At 44.0% G+C, this 21,871-nt stretch overlaps 1 protein-coding gene across 1 annotated transcript in view; it reads left to right on the top strand.

The window, feature by feature from the left end:
- Nucleotides 1-3,780: 3,780 nt before the first annotated feature.
- SVOPL (SVOP like) overlaps nt 3,781-21,871 on the top strand; it is a 34,921-nt gene continuing 16,830 nt past the window's right edge. The window contains exons 1-8 of the mRNA XM_019544711.1: nt 3,781-4,086; nt 8,770-8,901; nt 10,828-10,919; nt 11,975-12,073; nt 13,322-13,393; nt 14,998-15,122; nt 17,105-17,168; nt 19,329-19,454. Coding sequence (XP_019400256.1) covers nt 8,823-8,901; nt 10,828-10,919; nt 11,975-12,073; nt 13,322-13,393; nt 14,998-15,122; nt 17,105-17,168; nt 19,329-19,454 — 657 coding nt within the window. The 5' untranslated portion in view covers nt 3,781-4,086; nt 8,770-8,822. The remainder of the gene's footprint in view (nt 4,087-8,769; nt 8,902-10,827; nt 10,920-11,974; nt 12,074-13,321; nt 13,394-14,997; nt 15,123-17,104; nt 17,169-19,328; nt 19,455-21,871) is intronic.

Raw genomic sequence — 21,871 nt, 5'->3', positions numbered from 1 at the left:
GACAACAGGGCAGACCCTACAGTGAGAGACTGCAGGACCTGAACCTGTTCAGCCTTCACAAGAGAAGGCTGAGGGGGGACCTGGTGACCATCTATAAACTCACTAGGGGGGACCAGAAAGGTTTGGGAGAGACCTTGTTTCCCCTAGTGCCCCCTGGCATAACAAGGAATAACGGCCACAAGTTGTTGGAGAGTAAGTTTAGATTAGACATCCATAAGAACTGCTTCACAGTCAGGGTGGCTAGGATCTGGAACCAACTTGCAAGGGAAGTGGTGCTGGCTTCTACCCTGGGGGTCTTTAAGAAGAGGCTTGATGCCTACCTGGCTGGACTCATTTGAGCCCAGTTTTTCTCCTACCCAGGCAGGGGGTTGGACTTGAAGATCTACAAGGTCCCTTCCCACCCTACTTCTATTATTCTATGACACAGTGTGGCTTGGAGGCACCAGCATGGTGCAGAGCGGGGGCATCCATGGTGGGAGGAAGGGGCACATGGCATGGTGTATGGGGCACACAGCATATTGCTGGGAGGCTGCAGTCCCTACAGCGTGTGGCCAGGGTGCTGGTGGCCCCTGGCCCCACACAATGTGGACAGCTGGGATTTAGCTCAGGATGTGACAGGGAAGAGAAGACTTAATGACAATCTTTAAGTAGTTAAAGTGGGAAAAGATACTGATTAGTCAGCAAGGTCCTAATAAGATGTGGAATGGCTAGAAACTGAGCTAGAGGAATTCAGCCTGGAATCGAGGTGCATGTTTGTCACAACTAGGATTACTTTTCCAAACAGCTGCCTACGGGATAGTGGTGGCTTCTTCATTACTTGGATTGTCTTCACAGCTGTGTTGAGGTATCTTGGGTTGGTTATGAAAGCTCTGGCTTTCCTACTAGAGTGTATTTGGTGCAAGGCAGCACCATGTAGAGACACCTTAGCTAGCTCTGCATCAGTGGGCTCTGGAGCTGGTAGTGGCATAGCCTCATGGGCTCAGTGCTGCACATGGACTAATATGCCATTCTGCTCACTAGAACTCAGTAGTCCAGACCCAGCACCATACTCATGCAGCTACACAACTTCTGGAACTACCATGTGCAAACCTTAGCTTGGGTGTCTCTGTTTGCACAGGACTGCCTTGTGTTGTCTCAATACACCCCTCGAGTTGCTCAGTCAAATGGCAATGTATTTCTAAAAGAGATCGTCTAATTCAGCTGGAAGCTGGTGGGTTGGATGCAGCAGGAACCACTTGGCTCCTGTGTTACACAGGAGTGTTGTTGAGACATCCAGGCTTAATTTCTCAAGATCTATTAGCCAAGCTCTATGTTCTTTTAGAGGCAGTATGACAACACCAGGCCTGAATTTCCACCCTGCCCACCTGCTTCTGCTTCCTACATACCAAACCCAAAGGTTTGAGCAGGGGAAGCTGTGGTGGGGATGCCCTCTGCTCCTGCATCTGCTGCTGTCATCAAGAATCCTGGAGGCAGCAATCCAGAACGCAGTGCAGGCATCCCAAGGGCAGCCTCACCTCCTCCTTTTTGGGTGTGGTGTGTGCAGAGCAGAGGCAGGTAGTTGGGGCGTGCTGCTTCTCAGCACCAATCTCAGCAGCACCATGGAAATGCTCCAAGCACCATTTCTCTCTCCTTCCATGACTTCTCTATCATCTGGTTGCCTACTTTCTTCTTTCTCACATAGACACTGGTGAGGCAAAGCCCAGAGATGACTTATTTACTATGAATTTACTCTTTTAATATATGCAATGTTATTGTTATAATTTCCCATTCACCCCATTCAGAACAACATGTTCCTTCCATATTTTCTTCTCCATCTTGTAGATTCAGTGCCCTATCCCCATTGTCCATTACATAGACCTGATAAAGTGGCTTCATCTAGATTCATAGAGTCTAGGGTCAGAAGGGACCTCAGTGGACCATCTAGTGGACCCCCTGCCCATGGCAGGCAAGAAAAAGGGTCACCAAACCTGGGGTCATGTGAGCCCAGCCAGGTGCCTGTCCAGTCTCGTCTTGAAGACCCCCCAAGGCTGGGGCAAGCCCCACCTCTCTTGGAAGCCCATTCCGGATACTGGCAACCCTGACCATGAAGAACTTTTTTCTAATGTCCAGTCTAAACCTACTCTCCAATACCTTATGGGCATTGTCCCTTGTTGTGCCAGGGGGTGCCCTGGTAAATAGATAGTATCCTACTTCATGTTGTTCTCCCTTATGGATTTGTACACTGCCACAAGGTCCCCTCTCAGCCTTCTTTTGGAGAGGCTGAAGAGGTTAAGATCCCTTAACCTTTCCTCATAGGGCCTTCCCTGCAGGTCTCTAATCAGATGAATGGCTCTTCTTTGGACCCTCTCCAGGTTGTCTGCATCCCACCTGAAGTGCAGTGTCCATTACAGGACACATACTCCATCTGTGGCCTGACCAGTGCTGCATAGGGAGGGAGAATCACCTCCCTGGACCTATTTGTGAAGCACCTACGGATGTAAGACAAGGTGCAATTGGCTCTGCCAACTACTTCATCACAATGATGACTCATGTTCATCCTGGAGGCAATGGTGGTTCCAAGATCTCTTTCTGCCTCAGTGGTGCTGAGAATGTCGCCCCCCAGCCTATAGGTATGATGGCAGTTTGTTCTCCCTAGATGCAGCACCTTATACTTGTCCTTATTGAATTGCATCCTGTTGCTCTCTGCCCACTTCCCCAACCTGTCTAGGTCAGCCTGGATCTTGTTCCTCCTCTCCAGGGTGCTAGCTTCACCCCATATTTTTGTGTCATCCACGAATTTGGACAGGGTGCTTCCCACCCCCTCATCCAGATAACTGATGAAGATGTTGAACAGCACTGGCCCCAGAACTGAGCCCTGAGGGACGCCAGTGCCCACATCTTTCCAAGCTGACACCGACACTAGACTGGGAAGATTCAGTAGGTCTGGTGACCTGTTATCTACTGACTTTTTGTAGCTGTAAAAATGCAATGATATGCCTCTAAGGAGAAGATATGATTTACAGCTTGCCTACAAAATGGGTTCTCCTTTTGCCTAACTTCACTGGTTTTTCTTGTTCCTTATTTAGGTAATTTTCTCCTAGCCTATCTTGTGGATAAGGGTCCTGCACAAGGACTCAGGAAATAAGAGTAGAGTTCACAGGCTCTGCCAATGACTTCTTACGTGACCTTGGGCAACTCTACCATGTGTCTCTGTAGCAGATCTTGGGCCATCTTGTCTTTCCTGCCCACGTGCAGGGGGCTGGGACCTGATGATCTTGTAAGGTCCATTCCAGCCCCTAACATCTACGAATCTATGAATTTCATTGATTTTTTTCTAAGTACTTCAAGAGCAGGCACTGCTCTACTACAGAGAAACTCATCTCAGTCAAATATTGACTTTAATTTGGAACTCACCCCCATCCTAATCTTTAAACATATTGTGATGGGTTCTTTCCTTCATTCCTTCCCTAATTTCTCTTGTTAGAGACAGTCAGGCAATGGCATAACACCAAGGAATAGCCCTCCCCTACCTGTTAAGTTATAAATTCAGATTGAAGGGCACAGTGCTTCTATTAAACTGGAAGTATACATGAATGGGTCTTACACACTCTGGTGAGCTGGCTGAAATCATGCACACACTATCATTATGTTAAGGCCTGGCTCCTTTTACAAAGCTTGTCATTCTGTCAAGAGTTTGAAGTGGTGTTGCCCTTTTAAGAGGGGACAGGTGAGGTTTTGTTGTAGAGGAGGTGAAACTCAGGGTTAGCAACCTGCATATTTTGGTGGAAAGTCCTCCTTTAAAATATATATCCTGTAGGCAGAGGGTTAAAGGGAAATTGACCTTTTAAGATATAGAGAGCACAGTCATCCACCTCGGAAGGCGGAGGAAACACCTTGAAAAACCTTTGTTTAATATTCAGACAAGCTGGACTTGAAAGGTTGAGAGAGAGGTGCATGTCCTTCTGCCTATGAAGAAAGCTGATTTATAGAAGCTGGACCCAAAAGCAGCAATGCAGTGACTGCAATAAGAGGAAAATAGCAGAATTTTAAAAATATACAAAAAGAGAGAAAGCAACAATTTCCCAGATTTGCACTATTCTTACTAAGGTAAGAAAGTTTCACTCAAAGAAAACCCTGAAAATGAGCCTTGTTTTAGGGATGGCATGGTTTTGAATGTGTGAACATGATGAACAGAGGGTTGTGTTATTTTCCTGTAACAGAGCCTATATTGGCAGTAGGTTTGATGAATACTGCTCCATTTCCTATTCCTTCTACTTGATCTCCATTGCTGTCTGCTTAGGAATCTGTCCACTAATCCCATTGTGGGTCATTTAACCTTTCTTTCTTATTTCTGTACCAGTCTCACTAAATTTATCCCTCAGGCTGGTCCCTTCAGATAAAGCATATCATCATTATTATTGTTGTTGTTGTTGCTAGTTAATGTTTCACTTATGCAGCACCTCATATTTTCAAACTGACCTAGGAACACTAAACAACTATTTTTTGCAACATCCCAACAAAGTACAGTGGACCCTAGCAGATGTACCAGGGTGACAAGTTTGCTGCTATTTGGGGCATGCAAGCTACACTTTTAGCAGTACCCAGTAGAAGGCTTGTTAGAAGTTTCCACATATAGGTGAAAATTTCCCCTGGTTTTACTTTTTGTATTTAGATACAGCCACTGTTGTAGGGAATATAATACCATAAGTGTTTCTGGGAGGTAGTGTCTGTCATGAAATGTGCAGCCCGAGATCCCTGTTGGAAAGAAGTTGGAAAGGGGGTGTATGTGGAACGGAGAGCGGGTACTCTCATCACTCATCACCTGCACTTTCCTTCGTGCGGCATGCCCCTTTATAGCTGTGAGGTGGATCACTGTGTTGCCAGACCATCAACACCGCAGTGAGAAAGGTCTGTCAGGGTGTTGACAGGTAAGCATCCAGTCAGTGTGGGAGAAGTGGAGACTGACTGTCTAGTGTGTAATCCAGAAATGTAATTACATCTTGTGTTTTCCTACCCATATTAGCCTTATATCTGGGAGATTGGGTGTTTGGCAGCTAGAGACCATGCCACTATAGCTATACCACTAAGCAGTGAGCTTAAGTATCTCTATCCAAGCTGCGGGCATAGCTTCAATCTGAAGTGTAGGCATAGCCTCAAATACACTGATTTGCCAAACTGTCATGTCGTGCTACCTTCCTGTTGGAAATAGTATACTAAAATACTGCCTCAGACTCAGTCCGGTCTTTGTGGAAGTCAAGAAGAGATTTCCCTTCTACAGGGTTTTTTTCAGACCCCTATTATCTCACAAGCTAAATATGCCATAATACCTTCCATTTCTTTTTTCCTCTTCCCTAGCTTATTATTTTCTTTTGCTTAGCTGCAACCCCAAACACAGAGCAGAATGGCTTCATTCATATCTGCAAAGCTACCTTCTTTTTGTGGGGGCTGTTTAATGGTCCGCAACAGCTGTGTGGCACTTTGGGCAGAAAGTCTATACAGAGCGATTTAGGAAAAAGGAACTGAACAAGACATACATTTACTCTTTATTGTTGAGAACAAGATATTTCAGGCAGTTGCGAGGCACTGTGTTCTGGATAGTTATTTTTTGTCATGCATCACATTGTTTTCTTTTATATGTGGTTTATAATGATGAATAGGTGTTACAAGCAGGAGCAGTATATGCTATGGATGGTTGGAAGTATCTCAGAGGAAGGTGTTTATAGATGGTAATAAGCTGTGTAAGGATAAGCATCCCATTGATCTGCTGGATTCAAAACAGGGGCCAGCAGCCTGTGGCCTGTAAGCCAATTCTAGCCTGTGACCGTCTGGCTTGGTGTGAGGAGGTGCTGATTTGAAAGAGCCATGTGATTTAAAGTAGTGATTTAAAGGGCTATGTCGATGCAATGATTTAAAGGGGACATGTTATAGCAGCCACTTAAAACCTCCTCCTCTGTGCCCGTGCCACCAGTCCCTGCTGGTTGTTGCCATGGTTTCTGGTGGTACCTGGCAAGCAGAGGTGGACACAGAGCAGGGAGAGGATCAGAGCAGCCGAGGACCTGTAGCGGGGGGATCGGCAGCAGGTGGTGGCAGTTGGGTTGCAAGCACCATTGTTCTAAATAGCTGCTGACCCCTAATCTAGAACAACAGATTAGCTATTTTTTAAGGCATCTGTTAGCCAGTTATCATTCCTTAAAACTAAGTATCCACTTATCTTCATATTCAGGGCTGACCTAATTTTGAATGTATTCAGGATGAATACTGTAAGTCTGGTTTCTTTCAGTGTTTGCTTTGCCTTTTACCTAATTGATCTTAAATTTTGCATCTCTAGAAAATGTTGTAGTTTGTTTTTTCTGTCCAAACTCTGTCTCACTCTTTTCAGAAAGAAACGTATTTTCAGTGTTATCTCTTATTGGGTTATCCTGTAGTTAGGAAAGATATTAGTGCTTAACATGTCTCTTAACTATAAAATGAAATAATAAAAGCTATTGGCCAAAAAAACCCCTTGCTTCTCACATATCATTGTGGTGATGATATCACTCTTCAGACCATTTTCTTTTCTGATTTGCCTTATCTGCCTCCCTGCATTTTCCTTTGCAGTGCTCAGCTCACTGCTAACATTTCTCTCCTCTGTTGTGTCTTTTCTGCCATAGTCTTCTTGGGGTGGGAAGAGTAGGTTGCTTCTGTGTGTCAGAGGGTGAATGGGCAACTAATTGACTTCCCTAGTATCGCCCTCTCAGGCTCAACTCCCAAAGAAGAAGTGGAGACTTCCAGTGAAGTCAATAAAAGTTGGACCAAGTTGCAAATGCAGGTGAAGTTATAGCCTTGCAGTGTTAATGACATCCTTTAAGTTCATCTCCCCAACTAGCAGAACAGGCTGTGGCTGGTCTTGGAGTGTCCAGGGGAGAGGGGAAAAAGGGTTGGGGTGTTTGGGGTAAAAAGCAATTGCTCTGTCAGCCCTAATGGCAGCACAGCCTGTGTCTATCCTGCCCCTGATGGTTGAATGTGAGATGAGGGATGAATCTGGCTTTGGGGGATCTTTGTAAAAGAGCCTTCTGATCTTATTTTCACTGAGGAGTGACACCAATAACACTGTGTTTTGCTGCTTTCATAATGAGGGGTTAGGTTGCATAGAGAGTACACTGGCTGTGTTGTTCGCCAAGGGCTTAGAAAGTCTGCTTAAGAACACAGCTGGGCAATCTCTTTTGATACGCAGGCAGGATGTTCCTACCTGCTGGGCTTAATTTCAATGCACGTTAGAATAATAATTAGCAATTATAGAGCTCTTTACCTCCTCAAATAGCTTAACAAATGGTAAGTAAGCCTTACAGCAGTCCTGCAGTGTAAGTACAGTTCCATTTTTACAGACACAGGGATGTTTTGAAAGTCTAATGCTCTTAGGCTACTTGGAAAATCCCAACCTGAGTTGCTATCTTCACCCTGAGAGGCTGTCCTTCCAGATCATGCTGAAGGTGCTGGTCACTGCAGGGGGCAATATTGACCCTCCTTTGTATAGATGAAGGGAGGATCCTCCTTATCAACTTGGCGTGTTGCATCAATACTACTAGCTTCTAAAATGAAACATAATTTGGGTCTCCAAAGACACAAGAAAAGCAGAAAGGAATTTCGTCTCAAAGGCATCTACCATAAGACCAGCATCATTCTCTTCCCTGCATCCTGAATGCAGGTTCTCAGCATTGAGAAACTGGCCCCTGCTAGGATTGGGATTTAATGTCTGGAAATACAAAATCATGTGAGACAGAGGTGTGCCAGTAGCATGTGCAATAATGTTGAGAATTTTTATTTCCATACTCTCTCTCTCTCTGCCTGTCCGTGTCTAGTAACCTTATTTGCAGAGTCATCACCTGGGGTGGCCTGCAGGATAAACAAGTCATTTTGGGAATACAAAAGACTATGATCACTCCTATCTAACGCATTGTGAACAGGCCCACCGGCACTCCACTCCACAGCAGCTGCAGAGCAGCCTAGTGCAACCATAAGAAAGAAGGACATCAGTACTCATGCACTCAACCACTTCCTTACCTCATTGCTCCTTTCCTTGAAGGAACCTGAATATGCAGCCCAAAAGGCAGAGACTTAACATCAAATAGGAGTGTAATTAGACCAGAGACCATGAGCTGCCAGTGTTAACCAAGAACTGAAACAATACATGTGTTCCTAGGTGAACTGTGACAAACACATTCCAGTTCAAAAGAAAGAAAACTATGGTACATTAGTTAACGTAGATAAAGACAGAAAGCACAGAACATATGATGGTGCATTATTTGTGATTGCAAGAAAGACGGCCTCAAGGCAGACAGTTAAAGAAAAGAGAAAAAAGACATGGACAAGATTATCAGTGTCCCTGCGTTAGAGAATCTCAACGCTCTTTGCCAATTAACCTGAGGTGCCCAGAGGTGCTAAACTGGACCCAAAATAGCTAAGGTCAAATAGAGTGAGTGACCAATCCAGGAGAAGACTACAGGAGTCCTGATCATAGGTCCTCTGCTATAATCCTGAAGCTTGAAGTTATTCATTGGACTTCCCTTAATAAAACAATGAGGTATATGAGTAGATTACTGGCCTCTACAAGCTGTATTAAGTGTCCTGTGACATCACCCCGAAGTTGTTTAGTCACACAGCAAGTAGCATTAAAAGAAACCCAAAACCCTTGACACTTCCTGTAAGTGCTGTCCAAAATTAACATGGTGAAACTGCCCTCAGTAACACCAGCTTTGCACTGGAAACAGCTTTGTGACCTGTTACTAACCCAGTTTTGTGATTTCTTTGCAGCGTGATCAGAGCCTTCTCTCTCGTCACATTCTGGAAACCACGGAGGTTTGAAGATGGCCGAAGCACCAAAAGAATCAACAAGTAACATTGGACTGGAGGAAATGGGCACAGAGAGGCAAGAACCCAAAAAAGGTTGGTTCATGTGACCTGGCCTATGGATAGACGTCTTCACATCTCAGTAGGGAGGGTTACGTTGAGAGTCAGGCTGGCTTCCTGCAGTCCACCCTTACAGACCCTGTATACTTGGTCAGCAAGAATTACCCAGCCCACTAGTTGCCTCATGTGGGAGGCTAATCAGTTACAGCTACTAAACAAATGATTTTTTTTATCCTAATAGGGCTTTCAGGCAAGTATTAGACCTTTCTAACAGGCTTTGTGTTTAAAGCAATTCCTACAAGCAGAGTTAGGGCCCACTGTTGAGCTGTGCCATGTTCATGCTGAAGATGAGGAAGCAAAGCTAGCATGAAGGCCCTTAGGAATCCAGGTCTTCTCGCTCTTGGGTGAGTGCTATGACAGCTAGGCTATAGTGTCATAGGTTACCTTTTGTACTCCCTCTCTCCCTCTCTGTCAGTCCAGTGAATTTTAAATTCATTTATCCCATCTATAGGACTGACTCAACCCAGAATAAATTCTAGCTTGGCACCCAGAGGCACTCTCATTGGAAGTCAGCAACCTGGGGTGACCCCTTCCAAGAGAGGAAGGAGTTAAACCCTGGCCTCCTACTTCTAAGCAGATGATCTTCTAACCTCTAGGCAGACAAGGTTCTTTGGGTGAATCTGATATCTTTTATTAGACCAACTTAAATAGGTATTCATTCCATCCAGGAAGAGCACACACCAACTGCAAAGACTTCCTCAGCCTTATGAAGGGTTTTTAAACCCAAAAGCTTGCTAAAATTTATTCCCCGATTATTTAAGTTGGTCTAATAAAAGATATCAGATTCACCCAAAGACCCTGTTCTGCCTGTGTCCTTACACCAACATGGCTACAACCTACACCCTTCTAACCTTTAGGATTTCACATGAGAGAGGCCACCTCCACCACTTCCTCCTTCAGCTCACTTCAAAAGAAAGCAGTCCTGTCTGCCATTACATTTTGTGGGGAGCCCAGTCCTGTCTGCAAGGGTTCAGCATGCTCTGAGAATGCATACCAGATTCATCTTTCTAGGTTTTCCATGGAGCAATGCCTTGTTTCTGGAGGCCAACCAGATATGTGCTGAACTGCTCATCCCTGTCTCTGGAGTTTAGGTGTCTCCAGCTTCAAAGAACAGCTGAGTAGGGGGTTTCAGGATTGCAAATGTAGTTGCTTGAAGTCTGCCTAAACCCCCACTTTAGGCCCCCAAATCTGGCCTTAGGTGACTTTCCTCAAGGTCATACAGGAAATTTGTTGGAAAGTTTGAATGGTAGCTAGGTTGGCTGTATCCCAAGCTAGTGTCTTAATCGCTGGGCAATTCTCCTTTAAGTGCTGCTATACATAGGGTGTCTACACATGTCCCCGACTGCACAGTTGTTACTGCACAGTCATTTAGTACATGCTTTAACTAAAGCCAGTGCTAAATGATGGCACAGTAACAACTGGTACTGCTCAGTCCTGGTGCTGCATGGGTCATCTCCGACCCTACTCATTGCTACTGCGCAGTAGCAGCAGCATCATGGTTCAAGCCTGCTGATGCTACATCCCCATAACAATGACCTACATCACTAGCTCATTGCTATGGCAAAGTACCATCTAGTGTAGATGCACCCATACAGTAGCTAAAACCAACGTATGAAGGCCGTGGGCATTAAAGTGCTTTTCCTTCCATTGTACATTCTTTGTTCTCGCTGCTTAGCTCTACAGTTTATCTAATCCATGAAATATCCAGTCACCATGACCTCTGTGCCCTAATTCCTTGCGCTGCTTATTTGATGAGGTATGCCTGTAGTAGGCAGCATTTCTGACCCTCTCCTGACGTGACATAGCTCCTCAAGAGCAAGCAGGTACTCTGTTCTGCAAAAACCTACTGAGGCCTGATCTCACTGCTAACTCTCTCTCTCTCTTTCTGTGTCCAATGTTTAGAGCAGAAGACATTTACGGTGGAAGAAGCTGTGGAAACCATCGGGTTTGGGAGGTTTCATATAGCACTTTTCCTGATTATGGGCAGCACTGGCGTAGGTTTTTACCATCTATTAACTTGATCCTAACTGTCCTGTTTTCAGTATCCTGCCTGCTGTTGTGGAATGGAAACCATGGAGTGTGTGGCATGGATTCAGATCTCACTCTCCATTGAGTTAATGGGCTCAAGGGGTGTAAATGGAGCCAGCATTTATTCTGATTCACTTTCTTGCTGGTTGTTCATTGTTTAGAAAACAGTGCAAATAAACATACAAGTACCCCTTATCATCTAGCATTAGATCCAAAGGATATGGAGTGAGACAGTACCAAATGCTGTTGTTAGCACAAGGCGCTATCATTTGAGCTGAAGGAATGGCTTCATTGGCTATGAGTAAACAGCACATTCTTGTCTCTGCTGCTGAGGCCAGCTGTGAGAGGGGGACAGGATTGTGCATGTTAAATAAGTGAAGTATCATTGTACTGGGTGGCCTAGTCTTTCAAAAATGTGTAAATAGGGTTAGGATCCAAAGTGCGTAAGTGGCCCTAAGCAAGGTGATCTGCTTTTCAAAGTGTCTGAAGGACAGGAATGGTTGTCATTGTCCATGTTGAATCCACTTGGTCAGAGCCTCTTCTTCAGGGGAGGAGTCTTTCAGTCTCCACCCAGAGATGAGAAATTAGGTGAGAAGACTTCCTTGTGATGCTACATTTTTCTGAGATTCTCAGGCAAGACAATAAAGATTGGGTCCTGCACACTTGGCCTTGCTTTGTAAGTGATTCTGTGATTCTATGAGAGTCCAGGACATCAGTGGCAGCTTTTGTACTCCTGCAGGGAGGACCTATAACTCCCAGTCATTATATCAGTGGAGATCAGGCATACTGCAGAGAGGCTTTGACATACTCTGTTTTCGGGGAGGGAGAAGGAGATGCTGGTCCCCCATTACCTCCATTCTCCCTGAATGATTATCCAGATTGTCCAGTTATCCAAATGAATGTCCTTGACATACCAGGGCACCTGGGTTCCAGCCCTAGCCTGACTGGACTTTCTCACCCAACACATAAGAAACATTGCTCTTTTGCTGAGGTTGCTTAACGTGTATATTTGTTCCTGAAGGTGGCTGAAGCCATGGAGATCATGCTAATAGCTGTTGTTTCTCCACTCATCCGCTGTGAGTGGCAGCTTCAAAACTGGCAGGTGGCTTTAGTAACAACGGTGAGTGGCTCACATCATCCCCCTTTAGCCTGTCTTCTCTGTTACCATTGTTGGGGTATGGTTGTTGGTTTAGTTTTATTGCACCCTTTACAAGAGCAGGGACAGCTCAGCTGCAATGGGAGTGAGGGCCATATAAGTAGAGACCTACTCAAAGTGCAACTGCATGGATTTTGCGGAAATTGCAAAATTGGGCAATCTCTGAGAAATCCATAGAACCCCTCCCCCAACAACCAACAACCCCAAACGAACAAAAATAACTTACTAAAAACAAAATGCTGGCTCCTCAGTGGGAGCCAGCAGTCCTCCCAGCCACACAGCCCGCCAGGGGAAAGAGAGGAGGGCAGGGGGCTGCTGGCACACAGGCAGGCAGCGCCACTGGGGCCTCTTGGCCAGTCAGAGGCATGGGGGAGGGCACTATGATAAACCCTCAAAAATGGCAGTCAGCCCTGCGATCTGCCCATGAAATCAGCGGCCTGCCTCCTTGAGTTGGTTAGACCCTTACATATAAGCACCTAGATAGAAAACCAGCACCCAGTTATTATATATTTACTTATAGATGCTTTGAAGGCTCATCTTTGCATTCTCTGAATATGCCATAGACATTAATGAATTCATGGCAGGTCTTCATAATACAATGCAGGGTTGAGCAGAGACACCTCAGCTAGCTCTAAATGAGCCAGCTCGGGTACCAGAAGTGCTGGTGACCTGCAGTGGTCCATCAGGGGTTTACTAGCCCTGCTGAGAAGTGGAATATATTATCCTGGGCAAAACGCCATGCTAGTGTGACTATGTTGCTTCTGTACCCAAGCTAGCTTGTGTGTTTCTACACAGCACTGCATTGCACAGTGCAAATGCATTCTCTGTCCCCTAGCAGCCCTTTGAGGGAAGGAATTGTTATTACTCACCAGAAAAAAATGAGTGACTTGCCCTGGGTCACAGTGAAAACTTGTGACAGAGCTAAGGTTAGAAACCAGATCTTCTGAGTCCAGTTACTCCATCCCAAGCCATCTTCTTTCCAGAGGCTTGGTATCATTCATCAGGAGGATCAGGACTGAAATAGGGAGGCTGCCAGTTTGGATGAAGGCACCTGATAAAAACTGTGCATGCTGACTTTGTGTCTCACTCAGGTCACTCTTGTTAGTGCCTCTATTTCAGAAGCAACCACAAATTTAAGAGCAGTGCAGCAAATAAGTTTGAGGTATGGGAACCCCCAGCTAATTATCTATGCATTGTTTTGCTGCCTCACAGATGGTGTTTTTTGGCTATATGATATTCAGTATACTCCTTGGATTGCTGGCTGACAGGTACGGTCGCTGGAAGGTGAGTGAGTGTTCTCAAACTTTCCACTTTACTTGCTGTTAAGTGTTCAAGCCAATCTCACAGAAAAACTGTAACTATAAGATTGGCTTTTATGTGATTCCTGAGATGTGCCATACTCTTTACAGGCATAACCCAAACAATCCTCGCAACGTCCCTGTTGTTATTTCTGCATACCCTTGCCCAAGGACACAAAGTGACTCACAGGCAGGACTGGAATGCAATCTGGGGAGATTTTTCAAACATGGGCCCCTAGTTATGCCTCCAAAAACATAGAACATGGTGAGCACCAATAGAGGATTTGCAAATTATCAAGAAGTTACTACCCTACTTCTGTACCCCATGTATTTCCAGTATTAGACATGTTTCCAGGAGACTGGTCCCTTTCAAGATGGGAAACCAGGCTCCATGAACGTAGACACCGGTGACAGAGAATCTAGACTGTGTACTGTAGTTGAGTAGTGGGAGGCTGAAGCATTTAAAAATGAACAAGGTAACATTAATATCAGTTGGATGCAAAGCTGTGGATCTTTGGCCCTTTCTGTCTCCCCTTCAGCTTGCTCTAAAACCCAAAGATTTGTAGCATGAGTTTGCACTGTGGTAGCTGTATGCCCAGTCAGAGACACTCCTGAGCATGCCCTGCCCACCCATTCCTGTTCCAAACCTAGAAATGTGCTTGTAAGGCCACTCCAAGTTAACCCAATGGTCGCTTACAAGCACTCCAGAGACCGAGATCTCCGAGTAGCCTTAGGGCAGGAGTGGGCAAAATGCGGCTCGCGGGCCAGATGCAGCCCGCCAGGCCATTCTATCCGGTCCACGGGGCCCCTAAAAATTTAGAAAATTAGTATTTATCTGCCCCTGGCTCCCTGTCATGCTGCCCTCAGTGGCTTGCCAGAACTCAGTAAGTGGCCCTCCACCCGAAATAATTGCCCGGTCCTGCCTTAGGGGGCTACTTCTGATGGATGCCTTTCCAGGTTTGAAATTGGTAGACAGGAAGAGTTGAGTTGGGTCTGTTTGGAAGCATCTCTGCCAGGAGACATGCAGGAACTATGGTATAGACCAAGGCTGCCAACCCATGACACATGCCAAAAGTTGTACGTGCCAGTCTGGGGAGGGAAGATGCAGCATAGCAGCAGATGTATCGGTCAGGACGCAGAAAGCAGAGGAGACTATTAGGCTGGGAGCACAGGTGTGGGAGCAGAAGGGAGAGCAGCAGATAGGGCAGGGGAAGGGGATCAGAGTGGCACTTGGGAAGGGTGTGCAGGTAATTTGTGACACATCTGCCAAAAAAAGGCTGGCCCCTACTGGTGCAGACCCATTGAGACATCAGCTGGCTTTGGATCAGGTGCTTTAAGAAGCCAGCTTGGCAGAATGAGACTATGGAACTTTTTGTGCCAGCTCAACTGGAGGTGGTGCTCACCAAGCAGAAGTGTTTGCCCACCGCTGTTCATTTCAGCAGACTCCCAGACACCTGCACTTGGAACATTTGAATGGGGTCAGCTGATTTCTGCTTTACTAACAAGCACCTGCTTAAAGTGCTGTCTTGAACAGGACGATATCCTGAATTGGAGCTTAATTTTTTTTCCATTCTGACCTCTCCCTTTCAGATTCTGCTGATCTCTTTCCTGTGGGGGGCCTATTTCTCCTTGCTGACATCATTTTCTCCATCCTACATCTGGTTTGTTTTCCTCCGGGCCATGGTGGGATGTGGCGTGTCAGGCCATGCACAAGGGTAAAGTTGTACTTCAAGTATTATGGCACTCGTGGCAGCAATAAGTATATAAAAATCAAGAACACCTGATATGAGGAAAAGGTTGTCTGAATGCTACCTATGTCTTACTTGACTGGTTAAGTGTCATTTATTAAGTAGATAATCTGTTTTGAAATTGTGTGCATGTTTGTATGTGTAGGGATGGGGAGGGCAGGAGAAGGGATAGGTGGTGAGGAAAGCAGCAAAAAAAAAATTGGGGGGTCAAAATGCTTATCTTATTGAAATTTTCCAATTGGTGTGACTGATAAGCAAATTAATTTCACTATCATGAAACTCAAAGGAGAAACAATCTGTAAGAGATGTTAACTCATAGTATCCAGACTATGAATTACTTTGAAATGACTTTGTTAGTCTGTTAAAAATAGCATAACTCTTTTAAAGTACAGGTTTCCCTTGTCAACCACTGGGGTTAGGTTCCTGAAAGTTTCCATGTTTGGCAAAACCATGGTTGGCAAGACAAAAGGCTTATGGGAAAAACAGCAGGTGGCAGGCTGATGTGCAACCACAGAAAATCATGGTTACTCAAAACTGTATACCGTGGTAGCCAAAATGGTATATAGACTATTAAGCATGGATACTCAAAACCGTGGTTGGCAAACCTGTGGATGGCAAGAGAAACCTGTATATTGTTCTGTAGGGTAAGAGGTCAGACCATGGTAGCCTGTGACTGGTTCAGGATAAAATTTCATAGGTCTGAGGAACCATTAGATCTTCTAGACTTATGTCCAGATTACCATCTTTTCTCAGATATAACACACATCTTTTTCTCCAAAGTCAGCCCTTCAACAGTGGAGTGCGTGTCTTAAGTGGGAAAGCTCGAGGTGAAAGGGGTAGGGGTGGGGTTGGAAAAGAAGCCTGCCTGGAGACACTACGTGCCATAGCTTGGACTGAGGCATCAAGTGAGCTGCAATAGTATCTTGATGAGGCTAGTGATGCAGAAACGACACTTTGTTTATAGGAACTTATATAGAGAACTGCTTATAGTGTAGAACTAAACATTTTGCTACTGCCCTTGAATGTGTCTAGGGCCTAACTTTATGTGATACAGAGTAAGCTGACTAGAAACATAGAGTATCCAGGAAGTGTGGCAAGCCAAGAGGCAATCTGAATGAAGCAGCTGGCACCAGGAACTTCCTAGTGCCACACTTCCTGGACACTCTGTGTTCCCAGTTGTCAGGCAGTTGGCCATGACTTTGAAAAAAAAGTTTTTTTCTACATTCTGCCTTCCACAAAAATAAAAGACTTTTGGTGGGGGGGGGAGGGGAAGTGGGGGGAAGAGGAAGGGACATGTTATATTATGTGAGAAAATATTATAATGTATCACATAGCTTTACACTTGGTTTCCCACATACTGATCCCTATATACAGTCAAGGTGGAGGAAAGGGAACTCAACAGGGAGACAATCAGCAAGAGGCCTCTTAAATGGGGGAGGAATGAACAGGAAATAAAGGAAAATTCCCATGTTGTCTTGAAGGTAATACTTCACAATTTCATTGAACCTTGCCAATCTGACCAGAGGTTTATATAACAATTCCCCCCAAAATTATGCAATCTAGAAAAAAATGGGACCAATGCTTTACATTGCATATTAATGAGTGCATTAGTAAGTTTACAGACAAAGTTCTTTGGTAAATCTCATATCCTTTCTTAGACCAACTCAAATAGTTAGTAAGTGTATGTTTTATTAAGGACATATATAAATGGCTATTGGCTATTGAAAGGCTACTCAAGTGTAAAAAACAAACTTCGCACTATGGTTTAAATAATGAATGATTGCTTTAGTAACATACACAATTTCCACTGAAATGTAAATTGAGTGCAAATTGAGGAACTTCACTGTTACATGTTTACTGACAGTGAAATCTAAAATTGATTGAGCTGGCACCTTATTTGTATATAGATTGTCATTCTCTTTGTGTGTGTGTATGTGTCTATGTTTCAGGCTTATCATAAAAACTGAATTTTTGCCTACAAAATACAGAGGATATATGTTGCCCTTATCTCAGGTAAGCTTAGGTATGTTACTAAAGCTCCTAGACCAGAATCCCAGGAGATTTTGTGTCCAAAAATTCTGGAACTAAAATCTCAGCCTATTTTAATGAGTTCCAGAATATCTGAATATGTATTGTACACAGTGTTTATTCTGAATTATTAAACACATATATTTGGGTGTGGGTGTATATGTGTGTGCAGAAGAGAAGCAATTTCTTTTCTAACAATTGGATGCTCCATACATTGCACTGAGACATTGATTGATAGCTGACATCCAACCTTTTGCTTACAAAATGTTGATACATGTGTTGCCTACTTCAGGAAGACTGACATTGACAGGCTGTCAGTCAGGAGTGAGGGTCAACAGCTGAATCAGTTTCCTTGATAAGACTATATGCACGGCAGCTAAGAATTGCAGAAAGAATAAATTCAATGTCATGCTACACCTAGGGAGACTGGACTCCCAGTTTGGAACTATCAGCACTAAACTGGGGGCTGGTCCAGAGTGGTTTAATTATGCTCCAGCTTTTTATATATTTGAAAACCAGAATTCTAAACACATCTCAGATTATAAGAAGTGATGAATGACGTGGTCTCACACTAGTCTTCTATGTATACTAGGCTTTAGTGTACATATAAAATTAGTGCAAAGTGACTAATATTCGCTTCGGATTCAGGTTCAGCCAATTCGGGGGACAGTGATTCAATCTGGTGATTCGAATCACTGTCTCCATTTGATTCGGCTGAATCAGCCAGGCCCATTCCCCACCACTCTCCCAGCCCGGCACTGGCTGCCCCAGCTCCTGGCACTTGGGAAAAAAAAAAAAGCCCCAGTTCAGAGGCTGCTGCTGGGCAGGGGGCAATCCCTGCTGCCCCTTACTTCCCCTGCATGGGGGCCTCTGCACAAGCCCCCTGATGCCCCTGTGCTTCCCCAGCCCCCCTCAAACAGGTGCCCCGCATGGGCCAGCTCCGGCCCTTTAAGAAAAAAATTAAAACCCAAAAAACCCCAGGACTCACCGCTCCTGGTGGCGGGGGGTGATCTCCGCTGCCCCCCAGTGCCCTGCACCATATAAGGGGCTCTGCACAAGCCCCCAAAGCCCCAAGGCCACTGCAGGAGCAGTGAGTCAACCAAAGATTCGGAGAGCTTTGAATCGATTCAGATCTTTTAATTGGTCCCCTGATTCCATTCGGATTTCGAGATCAGCCACCAAATTGGGCCGAATCTCCTTTGAATCGGATCACCACCCGAAGCTCTGCACAGCCCTAATGTACACATCAAAAATTGTTCAAAAGGAGCTTAAACAGGGAAATTCTCAAAGAACTGAGAGTCAGGAGTGTGCAGTTTAATACTTCCAGGTTAGGATTGGAATAATTGTTACGGCTTAACAGGAGCAGAGTAAGACTAGAGCTCCTTGAATTATTTGTGAATATTTTATTAAATGGGTTTAAGGCCTTTCCATGTGGAAATTATCTGTAAAGCGTTCGTGGTGCTTCTGCATTTCTCTGATTTTTCTACCAATAGTTTACATAGACAAATGTTGGCCTCTGCCTTGCCCATGGGTTTGGTGCCAATGAGTGTTTGATTATCATGTGATTCTCTACTTGACCCACAGGAGTGATCATTGTTTCTCTTGTCGTTTTTGGATTACCTAAAATTTCTAAACAAGAGCTATTCTTTACTTTTGCTTGCAGATTACCCAATAACAGGGTACGGCCTTCACAACTTGGCTTGCTATTTGTCGCTATTTCGATCTTGGCTGAATAGGCTTCCAAATATAGGGCCAGATTCTTCCTTGATGTAAATTGGCATTGATTTTCATGGAGCCAGACCAATGTACAGCAGTGGAAATCTGGCCAGTTTGCACAGGTGTTCATGACTGAATTGTCTACTGCTATAGACATTCATATGAGAAAAAGTTTGTTTATATTAATGTTTGAGAGTGAGCCAGTATAAAGGCTCATGAATAGCAGCATCAAGGGACTTTATTTTGCAATAATAACCACCCGTGTGTTATCTATATTCATGCAGATCAGAGTTTGAGCCATATCACTCCCAGAATATGAATCTATAGTGGGAGAAGACTGCTCAGACTAAAAGAGAGCACAGAAGGTTGAAATAGACCTGCCACCCTAATTACTTCCTTTCTCCTAACCTATGGCTTTCTCTTTGAAAGGTGTTTTGGTTGGCAGGTTCCCTATTAATTATTGGATTGGCATCAGTGGTTAACCCAACCATAGGCTGGCGCTGGCTGATCAGAATTGCCTCTATTCCTGGTGTTGTTCTTATCCTTGTGTTTAAGGTAAGGAAAAACTCTTCTGCCATTCACCCAAAAGAACACAATAGGTCCAGAAGCTTTAAGTACACTCAGCCAACTAATAGGTCCTGTTAGGTCCAAAATCTCCGAAGTTGGCTAATCTAATCTCTAATGTTGGCTAAGTGTACTTAGAGATTCTGGGCAATAGGTCCAGAATCTCTAAGTACGCTTAGCCAACATTAGGTCCTGTTAGCTTGACCTTACCCTTGCCCCTCTCACCACCAGAACCCAAACAAATCCTTGTATGGGGATAGGCTTGAAAAGACCTAGGTCCTTTGTACAGTGCTAGATTTGTCACCAGGAAGGTATTGCCCCCTCAAGGAATCATCTTCTTGCAGCTTGACTGCTTCTCTGGCATCATTCTGCCCCACAGCAGCATCCCACGATCAAAACATACCAGTCTCTTGGATTCATATAATGTCTTCTACCATTTATAATGAGAATTAGGGAGGGCATATATACACATACATGAGAATAGAGTGGGTGGAATCTTTCAGGGATCCACAGGAATTAAGATCTTTCTGCAGTTCAAACCCTAGGAAAACTAAAAATCCATTGCTGTGAGCCCTGTTCACATCTCTCTCTTCTGAAGGAATAATTCACAAGAAAAAGCATACCAAACAAAATCAGCTTTTTGCCAGATTGAAGTTGCATCATATTCATTATTTAACTATATAAAATGGTATGTCTCAATCAGGGGAACATTTGATGTCTATGGCTGTTCGTGAACAGTTCTGTATTTATACCATTATTTGAGTGGTACTGATGCTCTTTGATTGGTTAAATAAATAAGAAGGAATTTAAAATTCAGGTTCCTGATCAAATGAGTATATATGTACATCTGAGATGACTATGTATTCATTCAAATATAAATCATAATTTTTGTAAATACCGTGGGTCTTTGAAATTTAACTGAAAATTGTGTAATTCAAGCTAGACACCATGGGTTTTTTTAGTGGTAATACCATAAAAGAGGCAGAAGCACAGTGAATTACATTCTTTAAAAAGTTCAAAAAATGTTTTTTGAATGTCTACCCAATTTTGCTCTTTATTCCAATAATATACCTATTTTGTGGTGCATTTGAGGGGTGAAACCAATGCCTCCTAGTTTTGCCTGTTCCATGATTTTAGTGCAGAATCTATTTGAAGCTTGAGAAATTTCTGTGAAGATGGTAGTGGCTTGTTAATAGTCCCATGTTAAAAATGTAATGAGGTTGAAGTATTGTTGTAGCTATGATGGTTCAAGAAATGTACAAAAGGTAAGGGTGTTTTGTCATATCTTTTATTGGACCAACTGAATAGTTGGAAGAGATGTTGGACAAGCTTTTGGGCACTAAGTACCCATCTTCAAATACGAGAAAGAAGCAGATACAGGCTGAACTTAACAAAGACAACAAAGATTTGGGTTCCACTGTGCTCAGTTACACGGAGTTAAAAACAGACCATTTCCTCTGTATCTGCCTCTTTTTCAGATCTGGAGAAAAGCACTTCATATGCACAAGCTTGTGCAAAATCTCTCCCCACTATACAGTTGATCCAATAAAAGATACCACAAAAAGGTTTTAGTTCCCATCTTAAAATGTTAGAATCAAGTTACATTTTTCATTAATACTATTATATAAGCATTTTGTCTGGTTTTAAAATATGTCTTTTCTTTTTGTTTATTGAATGCCCTAGACTAGTTGTGGATTGGCGCTCGCTTTCTCTCTCCATTCTGCGAGAACACTTTGCAGATGTACAAGGAATTATTTCTATCCAAAGTCCTTACATAGCCCTATTAATGTACTGGGCCAAGTTCTCAGTTTGAGTAGATCAGTATTGCTTCCCTGAATGATGCTATACCTATTATAGTATCCTACTGTAACGTTTTGCTGTAGGAGAAGAGTGCTTTATATCCAGAACCTTGTCAACTTCTTCTGCCAACTGTATGGTTGGTTCAATAAAAGATATCACAAATAAAAACCCTTGACTTTGCCACATGTATTTATAACCACTTAGCATCTAGCTTGATGTTAACAAATGTACATTCTCAGCAGAGTGGAAAACTGAACCTTGTTGCTCAGTATTGATCTCAACCAGGGTGGCGGGCTATTTGGGGTGCCGCTAGAGCCTTTGAAGGGTGCCACAAGGTGTGAGGCAGGCAAGGTTCTTTGGGTAGATGAGATATCTTTTACTAGACCAACTGAGTAGTTGGAAAAAAGTTATTTGCAAGGTTTCAAGGACAATCATCCTTCTACAGGCATAGAGAGTCTCTGATTGCACCTGAAAGCTTGCAAAGAACTTCTTTCCAACTAATAAAAGAGATCACATCTACCCAAAGAACCTTGCCTGCCTATGTCCTTAGACCAACATGGTTACAACAAAAAACCCAGCAACAAGGTGTGAGGAGATAAGTGAAGTGT

The sequence above is a fragment of the Crocodylus porosus genome, unplaced genomic scaffold (genome assembly GCF_001723895.1).
Source record: "Crocodylus porosus isolate Cpor-Errol unplaced genomic scaffold, CroPor_comp1, whole genome shotgun sequence".
Taxonomy (NCBI): domain Eukaryota; kingdom Metazoa; phylum Chordata; order Crocodylia; family Crocodylidae; genus Crocodylus; species Crocodylus porosus.
Note: the sequence above shows the minus strand (reverse complement) of the source record. Positions and strands in the feature narration are given on the sequence as shown.